The 15965-nt window shown below is 39.3% G+C and overlaps 1 protein-coding gene across 1 annotated transcript in view; it reads right to left on the bottom strand.

Annotated features, from left to right (window-relative positions):
• PTPRT (protein tyrosine phosphatase receptor type T) overlaps nucleotides 1-15965 on the bottom strand; it is a gene marked incomplete at both ends in the record, with an annotated part of 415989 nt that overhangs the window by 237682 nt on the left and 162342 nt on the right. The window contains 3 exons of the mRNA XM_079543413.1: nucleotides 5814-5988; nucleotides 7576-7691; nucleotides 11060-11141. Of these exons, the coding sequence (XP_079399539.1) occupies nucleotides 5814-5988; nucleotides 7576-7691; nucleotides 11060-11141 (373 nt within the window). The remainder of the gene's footprint in view (nucleotides 1-5813; nucleotides 5989-7575; nucleotides 7692-11059; nucleotides 11142-15965) is intronic.

Below are 15965 nucleotides of genomic sequence, written 5' to 3'. Positions count from 1 at the left end.
ACACACCCCAGCAGCAATATACTTGAAAATTGCATTACTGCTATCCTTCCTCCAAGATGTAAGGCAGCATGAAATATATGAAATTACCTTGTCTGTACTTTTCAAGCAGAGTGTAATCCTAGGTAGACTGAAACACATTCATTTGTTCTTGCAAGCTTCCCTCCTTCCGCCAGCTGCACTGTTTGCTGGGAGCTTTCTCTACAATGGGAAACTAATAAGTAGATGTTTACTGGAATACTAACCAATAAACAACATTTTATTTCTATCAATTTTTGGACCACCAAAGTCTGAAGACCAAAACCTTATACAAATTATTTAGGCAACTTTAACATATCAAGATTGAAATTGCTATGACAAAACAACTCATTTACTTACTTTGACTCCCACTTTCTCCTTTACATGTGTCTGATGTGGGGAGACACTTCTCAAAACAGCAGGTAGAAGAATAAAGCTATCTTCTTTCCTATACAGGTCTACAAGAACAGTTCATGGAAAAGCCAAGGAATGCCAGGGGAGTCTGGCAAGAAGAGAAAGTCTACCATCCAGTGATGCTTTTTCTTTCATTATTTTTGCTCTTTGGAGATTTCTTCTTCCTTTTGTAGGGGCAGGTAAGAGCATATAGGACGGGGCACAAAAGACAACTGCTAGCTACTTCTTTCACCCAACCACAACATTATCTTATTTAGAAGCAGCAAGAAAGCTTGTTCCCATAGGGAATCTTGCAGTTTCTCAGTTCAAGTTGGGAGGGAAGATTTAAAGAAACAAAAATAAAAACAAACAAGCCTTTTACTAAGTTAATCATACCTACCTGTTTCTAGAGTCCTGAGAGAGAGGAGATAATAACCTGGGAGAAGCCCCTTTGCTGCTACAAGCTGTAACAGCTCTCTCTGCCTAAGATTGACAAGGACTGCTTGCCCCATGGCTTTCAGCCAGCAGAACCACAGCTCACATGAGCTGCCTGCTCCCTGCATCCAACAACATCAGGTCCCTGAGATGCATCAGGGAGGCTGTAGGCAACCGCACTCAGAAAGCAGAAGGATATTTATTCAATTTCCTTCATTTCAAAAAGATTGTTTTGTATTCTTTCTTTACTTGTTAATGCATTTATTTATCTTGTATTCCATTGAGAACTTTATACCTATCCTAAGTTACACCTCCTTGGCAAATGTAAACACTGAAAACAAGGAATACAAACATGGCAACATGACTGCAAGTCCATACGGCACTGTGCAGTTCTGAAAAATTGATCCAGTCTATAATATTGTGTACATCTATCAATCAGCTCTCAAGGAAGGGCTTCATTTCCAGTTCTATTTTGGAGGTTAAACTGAAGGAGAAGGAAATATTTTCTTTTGAAACAACACGTATCATTCTTTCTAACTGCCTATTTTTAGGAAACAACAGCTTTGTCCTCATCGCTCTCCCCTCCTCAAAAAGCTATTAAGCCCGAGTGAAAGAAAAGGAAGCAAAGGTAAAGCTCTTAGTGAGAGGGAATGAGTGTTCAAAATCTCATCTCCCCTTTTCTCAGCACACAGCCATCCAATGATTACAACTGAGTTAAAGCAATAGCTATTGGACAACACTGAACTAGATGATTAAAACTGAGCGAAGAGTTCAAGTAATTATTAGCCCGATTCAAACACCAGGGAATGGAGCACTGCATTCCCTACATCATTTTGACTACAAAGGAATAAGGAAATGTTAGCAGCTTCTTCAGGCACCCCACAACCACAAAGCCAGTTTCTTTTGTTCAGTAATCTCATAGCCTTCACAAATGGTTCACATACACACACATACCACCCTGTGGTGGTCCAGGGTTGAAAAGAGCAACATTAGCACACACCTGATCAAATCTACACTTAACTTCTCATGGTGCAGCACACATCAATTCTGCAGACAATCCAGTTGTGTAAAAAGGTAGAGAGAGAGCATGAAGCCTGAGGAAAGCCCTCCCCATCACAGCTTTCCTGATGCTGCTGCCAGTGCCACAAGAGATGCTGTCCTGTTCACGACATGGAAGGAACTTGGAGGACCTTGATTAATGCATATTACTGAGGCAGATGAATTCAAATCTACTCAGCAACTTTTGCAACCAGGATGAGCCTGATGAATAGTTGTGAGGCACAGAAATTCCTATCTGAACTTCTGCATACTATAAAAAATATCTTAACTGTGAAATCTAAAAGGCATTTACTTCTGACCATAGATGAGCTTCTCTCCTAAATGACTACAAGTGAGAGGCCGGGCTGGGATCTTCCAGCTGCTCCCAGGCAAAAGAAGATAACTACAACAGTGCTACTTTTCTTATCAGTACCCCAGCCCAGGGGTCTGAGTACCACTATGGCAATAGTTGCTATATTATCCTGTGATGGCAATGATATTATGATACATTTAATGAGTACAACATCCTAGGGTACAGAATTATACATGTACTGAGGATGAAAATAATAATAATTAAAAAAAAAAGTTTCAAGACTCTTTTTCCTATCCCCTGTCCCAAAAGATGCTTTCTATGAAGTGAAAGACCATGGAGTTTATGGTCACAGATATTTTGTTTTAATGCATAATTATTTCTCATTATTTGTTGTTTTGACAGGCATCGCACCAGAAAAGAATCAGAGAAAAAAACAGCAAGCAACTCTGGGAAAAAAAATCCACCTCTCCCTCTGGCATCACTGAAAGTATCAGCTTCATGTCTGAAAACCTCAAGAAAAAAGTGACTGATAAACAGATGAGCTGTCCTAAATATCAAAAGGATGACAGAAAGCCACTCAGCTAGGGAACAGACTGTCTTACATCTGTGTTGAGTAATCAAACACTTTAAAAATCAACAAAGACAAAACTGAAGGGAAAAAGAACATATCCTAAGAGGTCTGTAGAGAGGCTTTGTTGCATACTGCAACTCCTGTTGTGGTGGAATAGAACAGAGCTCACAAAAATCATCAGGTAGCAACAAGATAATCTTAAGGGACTTGCTGGAGAGCCAAAACTACAAAAAAAAAATAAAATTGTTTAATGAAAAATAAGTTACGAATTTCTACCATTCATTAATTTGGGCACTCAAACTACCTGAAATGGATCAGAAAATAAACTGCAAACAACTTGCCATACAAACACATACACAGTTTAAAATGTTATTCACACTTCTACATGAAGCGACAGGTTTTCTGGAAGGACATTTGAAGTGTATCATTAATACCGATCGTAAGCGTTCAGATTCTGGCCAATTTCATAGTATTCTAAACATTCTTTACACAAGCAAAATATGAATTTATTTCAGAATACGAATAACTGCCGTGCGGCTCTTACTTAAAAGAAAATTACAAACAAGAAGCATTCCATCTGTATGTGACCAGGATAGCAAGATGTAGAAGCTCTAGGTTTTTTGAATCCTGCCCTACACAAAATTGCTGTATGAGCAACTGTGAAAGTTAAGAAACAGACAGAGCTATTTCCACAGGAGCACCAAAGGATGGTAAGGTGTGCAGAAGGAAATGATGGATTTTTCAGGCTTTACAATTATGATTCTGAACTGCAAAGAGAAGAATAAATTTACTGTCACTTATACAAGCCATGCAGCAGAATCAGGTACAGAAAGGTATCAGCACGGACAGCAAACAGCTCTACAGTGGCAGTTCCCATGCTTTCACAGTACTACAAAGGTAAAGTCCACATAGTCATGTATGACAACTGAGGGGGCTGGTTTGTGTTTAATATCACTGATTTATTTGTTGAAAGAAGTATCTGCCATTCCAATTTCAAGTGCTGAAGTAGTAAATGTATTTCAAATAAAAATTCCTCATTCCGTATCTACTAAATTATGCAACATCAAGAAATGTAAATCACTTTCTCATTACTGTAATAAAATATCTTATGGCTAAGGGAAGCAAACAGATTTTTACACGTGAAAGATATACAGATAGTTTTTTCAACCTTGACCTTTGTTGAAAAAATCCCACATGATTTTATGTTCAGCTAACTGGGAGAAAGCATGTGAGGCAGAGTATTAGCTTGGATTTAGTAGGTTTAGGGACAGGACTGTCAATTGAGCAGAACTTCAATTACAGACTAATTTAATGTATACCCAAGTACATTACTGCAATTCAATAAACATCTCTTCAGAATTAAACAATTCCAATTTGCTTTCATTTCAGCCTGTATATATGCGTTACGAATTTGCTATTATCCACACTAAAATTAGCCAGACTAGAAGTATTCATCCATGCAATCCCAGTGTTTCACAGTGCTGTATCAAGCTAACCTCAAATGAACCACTTCACTTTGCCTGCATACTATACAGAAGCACGGAGCAGAGGAGTGTGCCTTCCCATAACAATAGAACTCTCCTCAAGCTCTTCTGGCTAGGTGCCTGCCTGGGTAGTTCAGCAGTGAGTCTATCAGTGTCCCTCATGTTGGATGTCCAGCCATTCATATTTACAGCTCACTCTTCTATTTTTCTCCTCCTCATGTTGTTAAACATGAAAGTGTCAGGCACATGCCCAACTTTGCATATTCTGATATTGGTTGCTCTGGAAGACTGCCTTCCCTCTACTTAACAATCATATGGCACTAATATGCCACTCTTGGCAACTCAGTTTCATTTTACTCATGAGTTAACTCCTCCAACAAGTAAGATACTAGATAATTTGGCAGGAATTAAAAGCACTTAGCACCTAATCTGAACATTCTCTTCATAATCAGTGTAGTCTGAATATCTACAACATTGGATATTTAAGGCACTGCAAAGGTACTAGCATTAAGTGATAGAAAAAGTTGGTAAAAAAGTACTACAGTAGAAGAAAGTGATCTCATTTCTCCAACAGTCCTCCATTTCCATAAAAAAATGAAAACATTTCGAGCAATAAAATTACATTCCGTGAGAAGATCCATACTACAAATTCCTTCCACCCACATCACTACCACCTTCAATAGAGACTGAAACAGCCTCAAGGGAGACAGTCACCCTTTCTTCTCCCACGATGCAGTGAGCATCCCTGTGGTGCAGCTTGGGTAACATTAATAAAGCAGCATAGTAAATAGCATTTCACTCCGTGCATCATGGATGATCTTAAGCAAATACCACCTTGCACGTGTCAGACACAGCATCACCTCCTGAATCACAGTGAATAAGAGAGCTGAAACCTCCAACTTCCATCAAGAGCTACTGATATCCCTACTGTGTGCTTCAGGACATCAGCAGAATCACAGAATCACAGAATGGCCCAGGTTGGAAGGGACCTCAAGGATCATGAAGCTCCAACCCCCTGCCACATGCAGGGCCACCAACCTCCCCATTTCATACCAGCCCAGGCTGCCCAGGGCCCCATCCAACCCGGCCTTGGACACCTCCAGGGATGGACGGGGCATCCACAGCCTCTCTGGGCAGCTGTTCCAGCACCTCACCACTCTCATAGGAAAGAATTTAATCATTCCAGATCATCTACACCCAACAGCCCTGAGCAGACTCTTCTGACATGCAACACTATTACAGAATTATTTATGTCCAATGAAATGTAAAGTAAACCAGATGAAGCTGACTGACAGCTAAACTGTTGTGCTGACTGCATTAAAAATATCCATAGCTACCATGCGTTACTTCAAGAGCTCATGAAGAGGGCTGTATTCAGATGAAGCTTTGATTCAAATAATTGTTTTAAAAAATGATTGAAATTCATGTTACTTACACCCATTTCTCCTGCTTGAATCTAATACGATTGAAAGAGAAAAGCCCAACAGGGGGTCAAATTTTATACACAGTTGACATGGGAGGAAACGTTCATCTAAAACAAACTTGCTGTTTTAATACAACCTACCTTTCACTATTAATTCTGCATAGTTGGAAACTCCAGATCCACCATCTGAACGAATGACACAGCGGTATTTGCTGATGCTGCGCTGCGAGGTGTCAGCAACGCTGACCGTAGCAGAGAAACGCCTGTGGTTGACGACTCGAGTGACCATTAATGCTGTGTCCCTCCCGTTCCACTGCTGTGAAGACAGATGAAAACAACACAGGTCACGAAGGCATACAAATTATTCATTCTTTGTTACTCTTCAAATTGCTCAGCCCTTCACTAGGTTACACTTCGTACAAGCACCATTTTTCAGGAAAAAGACAGCTAGTAATGTCCCTGAAAAATTTACAGGCACGCTGGGTTTTATGAACTAGTGGGCTTAAATGTTCTTATATATTTGTTTAAGTTTTTGTATCTACTTAAATTCTGATATGTTTTTGTGCATTTGATGTGTTATGCATACTGAAAAGGCTGGAGAGTGACAGCTCAGAATATCTGTACAGGGTATACCCAGAAGCTAAGTTAAGACATGAAAATACTACAAATGAATGCATTTTGTACTCCTGTGGAAATGCTATAAATGAACAGATTTTATAAACCTGTCATTTTCAGGCATAAAACTTTGTTTCCAGAAAAATTTAAATATCTTGATCTGTCCAGCACTCCTCAATAAACCTCTCTCCACCAATGCCAGGCAACATTTTCCCAACTGGAAAACTGACAGGTGATGAATTAACTAGAAATCAGCATAAACACCTGAACTTGCTCAGTTGGTCTATTTTATTAGGAGGCTCAAAGGAAAACACAGAGCCATTCTGCCAGTTTCCAGTAATCAATTTTGGGAGGTATTTCCAAGGCTATTTTCATTAAATCTTTCCGTTTAAAAGAATGGAAAACAGACTGCCACTAAGAATGATGATTTCCTCCCAAATCCCTTCTCTTGGAAAAAAAGTTTACAGTGCTTCAGATCAGAAGTATTTTCTCACACATCTAATCCTTCCATGGAAATCCTTCACAGAAAGAACTCAAAAATGATATAGAACAAGCCAAAATATATTTCTATTAATGCTAGCAGTACAACATAGGCCAATAACTTTCAGATTAGAAGGTAAATTTTTGGATAACAGCTTTGATAAAGTACAGGTAATAACTTTGTCCTTCACTGGGAAACAGCACTCCACCCTTGCAGTTTGCTAAGCACTCCATTTCTAATTCCAGAACTGAAAATCAGTTAAGCTTGTTATGTATGAATAGCAAAAAACAGTCTTTGAACAACCAGTAGGATGAAAATGGACACAAAGAGAATGAACTCCTTGGTCATTTAGTGAGCAATCAGAGGAACAATTCGCTATCAATGCAGCCAAAGGAAACCGGGAGGAAGAAATAAATCGGTACAAACAACTTTTGTCTTTTGTTTAACATATCTTAGGTAGTGTTTTCATCTCAACACACTTTCCCCAGCCTCTGTCAACAATATTTTTGGGGGGCAAAAGGAAAGAAGACCAAAAATTAAGCAGAAGGGAGGGATTATTGCACCTGTTCTGTCTTTTTTATGAACGAGTCCTTACAGGTGTGCAGACCTACGTTTGGAACTGACATTTTGCTGTAACTGCCCACTTTTTCCATCTTCTGTAGCACAATTCTGCATTTTATCATCTTGAAATCTGATCTGAAAACAACTTAAGGCAGTTCTCAAAGGATTTTGATGATAAGCATTTGCCCCACCACCCAGTTGTCCTCTGTCTACTTATTTTACCCGAAAAAAATTGCATCACTTTACCTGGAGCCAGAGTTTGTCATGCTGGGACCACTTTCCCCCAGCAATGCACTGGAAAGTCGCGTTCTGTCCCACATTAACCTCCACATTCTGAAGCCGTAAGAAATGAGGTGCTTTTCCTAACAAGAGATGCAAAGAATAGGAGGGGTAGAGCAAGGCAGCAATTACACCAGCACAGGTATCAGCACCTAGCAAATCATCCTATTCCTCACAAAGTGATTTAGCAAAATAAAACTGTCCTTCAGCATTGAACCATTCGCTGCAGAGCAAGGTGATCTTATAGAGAACAGGCCAAACCAATACAAACCTCCAGCACACCTGAACACATACCACAACACCAAAACAATTTGTTATTCCCTTCTATAAAGAGTAACTGAGTACACTTTTTTCTTTAGAAAACTCTGGTTCTACAAAGGGCAAAATAAAATCAAATGTTTGAGGTTGCCAAGCACAACTGGCCAAAACAAATTCTTGTAAAGAATTTTCTCCTTTTAATTTCATTGACTATCAAATACTTCCTACAATTGTGGAATATCAATGCCACTGATATCAAATCATTGATATTAAATGAAATATTGATATTACTGGTAAGTGTTGTATCGCTGCGTTGGTTAACAACACCAACATCTGTTTTTGCTGACAATAAATTCAGTATTAGTTCAATACTAAATGAATCATCAAAATGCTAATATCACCAATATATTTGGTGACAGCAGAGAAAGATCTCCTCATTATCTTTTTGACTAAGTATCATTTGTTTACCTCTGCAAAAAAAAATTATAAGAAAGTAATTTTAAAAATAGTAGTGAATCTGGCACTTCAAAATGAGCCTTATGCTTTAGAAAAAGGTTTGTGCACCAACCAAATACTCTTAGTAGGTCACACAGCAGCCTTGTAATGCAGTAAAGGTCAGCATTTTTCAACTTCATCTTTACATTTTTGAGTATAAATAGCCAAAGAACTACATATTTTCAGAGCACATAGTAGCCTACATTTTTCTACTGGAATTAAATAGCTTCAGAAGCCTGTAGGCATGTGCGTGCAGAAAGCTTAGCAAATACATGGTTGTCTACTACAGGCATACGAACAGAGGACATCTGCCTATATGCTATGTCAGAGGTTGTTATCTACACCCTGTGCCACATTGTCCACATGCCCAGTTTGCTGACAACTCTAGCAAACAGACTGCTGAAGTGCAGTGATTCTGTACTATGGTGCTTTCTGGGGGTCAGTACTGTGTGTCAAAGCCAACTGGAAAACCACCTTTGGGTGAGAGGCAGCGAGTCCTACGTGCTAGGAGTGAATTCTGCCTGCATGCAGATATGAACGAGCTCCAAAACAGAACCCAGATACATGCAGCCACACCAGCCCCAAACCCCAGAGCTCAGCTCTGCCCATCTTCCATGGCACTGCACTGTCCTACAGCTGCAAGTGCTTGTGCATACACAGCCAGCGAGCCTTTTGCACAGCGAAAACTGATTCTCTGTGCATTCCTTCACAGGATTAAAAAAGGCAATACTATCTAGACCTCTGTGTTTTCACATCACTGTGTCATCAGGGGTATTTCCCAGATTAATAAAAAAACAAACAAAACAAAACAAAAAACAGCTGCTAGTTAAGATTGTCTGCTATACTACGATTTGTGTAGATGAGGGAGAAATTAAAAAATAACACCAATAATTTTGAGTGATGTTCAGGCTCAATCAGAAGCTTCCTCTTCCTGTGCTTTGAGTTTTAACAATTGTAAAATGAACCCAAGGGGCAAAGTAAATCTGTACAATGTCACTGCTGACATCTACCCTGGTGGCTGTCAGTGCTGAACAGCAAAGACAACATTGAGAATCAGACAGAAGTATTTACAATAAGACTACAGACAACTTGTAGCTCGCAGGGACCTGTGCACACTGCAGGTTGCCAACTGATTCTAAATGCACTGGGTATAGTTTGAGTCATTTCAGCTTTGGGTCACCAAGATCTCACTGAATTTTAAAGAGGGATCTGCATGTACTTGGAGACACAGATCTAAACATCAGTTTTAATACTTCACTAAGTAGGGCTTGGGGTTGGTATACATGTTTTAATCCTATAACCTTCTTGTCTTTGCCTCACAGTTGGTTTTGTGGCCTCTTTCCCAGTAAAGGGATCAGTCATCACCAAACATGCTGTGGAATGCATGCACATCATTTGGGGGATTTGTTTGGAGGCTGCCAGTTATCAGCAACATCTGGTCAACACAGATTGTAAGTATTTCTTAATGAAGTAAATACACCCAAAGGCCTGAGCAACGAGCACATGGTAAATACAAATATAATTTAGTTAAACTGCAATTAACCATACTGCAGTTATCAGAAATGTCCTGTTAAACTTGAGCAGAGCTGTGTTCCTCACATCCAATGGTTGCTGTTCTTTCAAATAAAATGGGTGAATCTCATCCCATTGATACGTCCCACAGAATTTTGTTGTGAAGAGCTGCTGCTCGCTTACTGAAACTAAGAACCAGTGAAAGGAGCTGTTAAAGCTCTGACGTGGCAGGGTGGTGGGCTACCTTCCCAAATGACATCAGGCTACCTGGAAATACTGCAGCATCAAAATAATAAACAGATGTAAATGTAATAAACCAAAGTACCACCCAAAAGTGCAACTTAATATGCTACATAACAACTAATAATTCAAGCATTAAAATACATAAATTTATTACAGAATTACTTTTAGAAAAATAACATATTTGAAGGAGATATGTCTGAACTCATTAATGAACATGAAAGCTGTTAAAAATCTGTAGAAGTCTGTATGCTCCATACAGGGATACAGAAGTTCTCAAGCCTGTCTGTGGTTGCACAGAGAAACCCAAGAAGTCCACACACAAATGTAGAGGCTTAAGGTGTCTCTAAGCAGAAAAAAGGTAAGCTGGGCATAGTGCAGCTAAGGTAGAAGAAACAGAACAAGTATTTTTGAGCAGTGTAATGAACCTGCATTAGTTTTCATGTCTGTGCAAGTCTAAATGAGATTTATTTTTTAAATAACTCATGCAGAATCTGAGTGGGTTTAACATTTCTTTTGAGAGATACCTTTGGGATATATCCTTTATCAAGGAAATATCGAACCAGTTTGTCTTCTTTTCTTAAGTTAACCTCACAGGACGTTATCAGAAACATTTAGATCTTCTCCTTTTTGTACAGCAGTACAATTCCAAAACAACAAAATAGAGTTTTATATTCTTGTGACACTTCTACAAAGAGAAACTTCCACAAACATCCTGGCACAAGTGTCAGCCTTAGAGCACTTTTGCCTTTTGCACAAATTGTCAAGTTATTTAATTGCACAAGGCTGACAGTCTTTAGTTGCTTTGGGAGACACCAAAACAGAAGAGATTTTAGAGTTGGCTGAATTGGGTAACTCACAGCCTTAGAATGCAAAGCCTGGTATGAAGACTGCAAAGCTTAGTATATAACACATTGAGGTGGTTAGAAAAACAAAGAATGCTCACTGCATGGATGGGCAAGAACTCTGACTTCATCCACAGCTATGTACCCTGGATGTCCTTTCACAGAGACAGATTCAAATATCACCTGAAATACAAAGAAAAGGTTTTCTTAAAAAGAAAGACTGCACTAGTCATTTGGCCAGTCACCACATTCCACTCCAATGTCTGATACATTCAAGGCATTTTATCATTGATAACAAAGGGGTACCTGTGCAGTACAGCATGAAAACGAATATCAAAGACTGAAAATCTATTTGATACAGAAAACAAAGTCAGAGCAACATTAATTAGGATTAGTGAGAACTATGTACAACTTTCCATTTGGAAGAGCAAAGAAATACCCTATGCTTACACACACTCTGTATTCACTTTGCACCATTCCGAGAACATCAGATATAGAATCATTTGGCATCTTATTCCAATTAGCATGCCTCAGAAAGCTGTAGAATGCCACTCGTGAGATAATTTTATTTCATTAAATCAATAACACTGCATGGATTCTTTTGGAGAAAACCTTTTGCATTTTCACATGCATGCCATTGCAGTACCAGAAAGCAATAAATGAACAAGAGATGACGTGGATTCTAATCACTGGACTGAAATAATATTCTCCCAGAAATAACAAAGTTGCTTCTGCCTTTCCCTGGATTGAACCAGAACAGAATTTTTGAGTATGTAAAAATGTGATATTTCTCTATATTAATGGTACACTACTTCGCCCTATTTTATTTATGTATTTAGACAGTGAAAGTGTCCTACTAATTTGAGACTGATTACACATATGTGTAATTACTTCTTATTTGAAGTGTCCTGTTAGTACAATACAAAGGCTATGTGCAAAGAGTTCGGGGCAAGCAAGGGGGCCCTAGAAGACTGATAAAATTCAAACTAATTTAACTATTACCAAATAAGCAAAATAAAATTCAGGAGAAAAATAGTATTAAATATTGTGAAGTTTACTCAAACAGTAATTATAAGAAACAGGGAATTTGACAATGTTGAGTTGGAAAGGAAAAAAGAAAAACACAGACTGGTCATTTAACACTGAATATGGTAATGTCAGCTCTCGAGTGAGTGAAAGGCATGAAGTGCTATCCTTAACTCTGTGTGCAGAAATGAAATGAATGCTGCCCCCAGCATTTGAAAGAGATGCCCCTTTGTTTTCTCTTACTAATGCGTCAGCCACACTCTAACTTGGGGCTTTGAGCAACCTGCTCTAGTGGGAGGTGTCCCTGCCTATAGCAGGGAGTTGGAGCCAGGTGATCTTTAAGGTCTCTTCCAATCCATTCTATGATCCTATGGTTTTTGCATGAGTTTGCAGCAATGTTTTCCAGGACAGAGCTGATTAATGTGTTCAGCTGGCACATTTACTACTGTAGCAGCAGCATTCAAGTGCAGCCATTCTTTTTTGCAGAATAATTTGTGACTACCAAAATCATTACTGGAACACCACGAAGTTTCTTAACTATCTCAAGCCACTCTTCAACACTGCTGTTTCCACCTTAAATAAAAGCTGGCATTCCTAGCCTGTCACTGTTGAGCCTTTCCTTCATCTCCTCCATCAGAAGATTTAACACAACAACAGATTCAACTTTCTGAATGCTGATCACCACATGCTCAGGCTACAGAAATAAAGCAACATGTACTTCATAATCAGGTTGCCATTAATCATTTTGCTTTGTATTTGGGCTTCCTAATTTAGTTTCTACTTATATTCCCATGACATCTTAAGATCTGTTCCCTCAGTTCAAAGCATTCCAACTGGGAGCACTCCTGAAAGAAGCCCTTTAGAAAAACGCCATGATAAAAACAGGTAGAATACAAAAATAAAAGGGGAAAAGACAAACTAAGAAAAGCTCAGGTGCTAGCAATACAAAGAAACTGAAACTGAAAGAAAAGAGTTCTGCAGCAGATGAAGGTGGGCAAAAAATAGGTTGTCCAAGGGATAAGAGGAAGAAGCAAATATCTGGAAGATGATCAAACCATCAACAAATGTTTCCTGCGTTCAAGAGTTTCAGTACTTTCTAGAGACTGTATAAGCAAGGAATATAATGCATGTCCTTAGTATTGGAATTACTAGATAAATGAAAAGTCATTCATGATAAAAATGGCACTTGCTGGTAAGGTCACACAGCAACAACTGTGACTCCCTTCAGACTAGGATTAAACTGCCCCTTTATAGCTACCAAACCTTACTTTGGTTACGCATTAGTGAGAAGTTATAAGCTTTGCTGAGTTGCTACATCAATTTCCTGAAAGCCAAGAACTTGGAAAGAAAAATTCCCCACTTCTTTGCGGTAAAAACACACACATAGTGAACTGTCTTCTGTTAATTACTGACATGGCTCAATGTCTTTAATAGAGCACAAAATAACCTAAACCTAGAGTCACTAGCAGCTGCATCAGCTCCTATGGATTAAATCCATGGATTTCATATTCACACTGTCGCCAAAATTACTGACAAGAGTGGAGGGGTCCCTCTCAATTCTGTTTTGTTTGGACAGGGTAATTTATTACCTGTTTCACTCTATACTCAGATCTCTTTATTTCCCAGTTCAGATCTTTACACTGTTACCCTTTTATGCAGTTTTGCACCACCTCAGCCCTGTTAAAGTGAGCAGAGCAGAAGCACCTGGGTTTTCTAAATAAATCTCACACTGAATTTCTTTTACGTCCTTTTAACTTCAGTTGAAAATGTAATGAAATGGTTGAGGAACAGGCGTTCAATACTTTACGTTTTTGGAAGTTCTCAAAAATTAATGTAACTGGCAAATGCAAAGCTCTGCTCTTCAACATTCTTAAATGCTCCTGAGAACTGCAACTACCAAGTCACTTGGTGTTTCCTCACCTATAAACAAGCCCACATTTCACTGCTGCTATCTACCAGCAAGGTCTGTGTTAGCTATGTTGCCTGGCTCATCTGTTGCGGCACGACAGCTTTCCTCAGGCATGGATCAATACCATTTCTTGCTGTACATCAAAACACCCCTTCCTGGCAGACTGTAGCGCTGCTCTTGGTGCATTCTGGGACTAAGTCCGTCCTTATGGCACGCAGTAACTCAGGAGAACACGTCTTACCTTTCTCCAAGAGCTATTACAGCTTTTACTCACTACGCTAAAAACGCACGCAGACTGGGAATCAAGGCATGACTAACTCATGGGCAGAGCTGAAACACCTCCACTGCCCTCACGTGAATACCTCAGCAGAGTGCTTCGGGATGTGGGTGACTCATACAACCCTTGTGCAGAACTGCCAGACCCAAACCACGACCCTCTGGCAATAGGCCTGGCACGGGTTTGCCGCTACGCCCATCTCCAAAGCTCCAAGTACTTGTCAAAACCTCCCACCCAGGGCAAATGGCTTCAGACTTTTATGCCTGACAGAATTTTCAATGCACGCAGCAATTCCTGATGGTACAATTGTCGTGCATTAAGAGAATAATCCACATTTTGCCTGACACCGATTTCATTATTTAGGAGAAATACTTTTTTTTTTTTTTTTCCTGTGTTACCTTGTGCTTTTGAAATACGGAACATGCTTTCAGGCCTCTTGGGCACAAATTGTTCTCCGAGCGTGTAGTTTGGATTTAAAGCTGACAAATAACACTCTTACAGCATAATCTAGACTGTGAGTGTAAAAGGAGACATTCCTTAGGCATTGGTACACACAAGCTTTTATCACTCTGCCACCTCTGGACTCCTTTAGCCACAAGGGTTACGACGTCAAAGAACAATAATTTTGATAAAACTCTGTGATTGTATCTCCTCCTCACTTTTGAGATCTTAAAGTTTTCTTTCTTTTGTATTATTTCTTTTTCTTGCTTAGACTTAAACGTAGAGAGCCACCAGATTGCAGAAACTGATGTACAAAATTAGGGATCAATGACAGAACAGCCTATCAGATCCCCCACAACCTGTGGGAAAGACCCTCGCATTTTAAAAGCCATACGTTAGAAGAAGGAAACTGGAACCTCATCCATCAAAAAGGTAAGGCTGAGGAGATGGAGAGAAAAAGAGAGAGAGTGCTTGCATTTTGTGGGCAGGAACCACTCCCAAGCAGTCACTGCTGCCTGTAGGCTCTTCGTTTTTGCACGGCAGTGCAAAATTCTTCTTTGATTTAAAGGGTTTTCTTTCTCAGGAAAAGCAAACCTGACCTCTAAAAAGACTTGCAAAAGATGTAATAAGGTTCAGGAAGTCTGGTATTGGTATATCTAACAGTTGGATTTCTTAGTTTGAGATCAGACTGTCTTTTCCAGGTTTTTCAAGCACTGATTACCTGGGTGAAAGATCATTTCTGTTATCTCTGTACAGCACCTACTACGAAGCAGATTCTGGTTGATGTTAATATGAAAGTAGTATTGATCACTTTAATATGATTTCAGAGCAAGTGACAAGTTGTGCACAGCCCTTAAAACACCACTTTCAGTGCATTTGCGTCTCTTCATCCCATTCACCCTGTACAGTGCGCTCTTATCTGTTCTGCTGAAATCCTCTGCTCCTTTTCGGAGGCAGAACATTAAAGTGCTCTACTTTAGCCCAGATTCTATAGACCTACTACCCAGTTATTAAAAAAAAAAAAGCTTTTCTTCCTACTGTTTTCTATCCATAGAGCATTCACTGCCTTTTCATAGTTTCTTTTACTGTAATTCCCATCTCACTCATGCTTTTTTTTTTTTTAACTATAATATGTATTTCTCATTTTCCTGTAAGGAGTAGGGTGCAATTACCTCCCAGGCACTTTTTTTTTTTTTCCTTGAATATAAAAAGATAAAAATTTGAAAATAAGAGTCCTCATGTCTTCACCGCTTAAGAAGAAGTATGTGAGCCCATTGTGTGCATGGGAAGTGCCAATCCAAGTCTGTTTATATGCATATTTCATGACATACAAACGGGTTCTAACTTTCCAATA

Source organism: Tetrao urogallus (assembly GCF_951394365.1).
Source record: "Tetrao urogallus genome assembly, chromosome: 16".
Classification (NCBI taxonomy): domain Eukaryota; kingdom Metazoa; phylum Chordata; class Aves; order Galliformes; family Phasianidae; genus Tetrao; species Tetrao urogallus.
The sequence above is the reverse complement of the archived record's forward strand: the minus strand, read 5'-3'. Positions and strand labels throughout refer to the sequence as shown.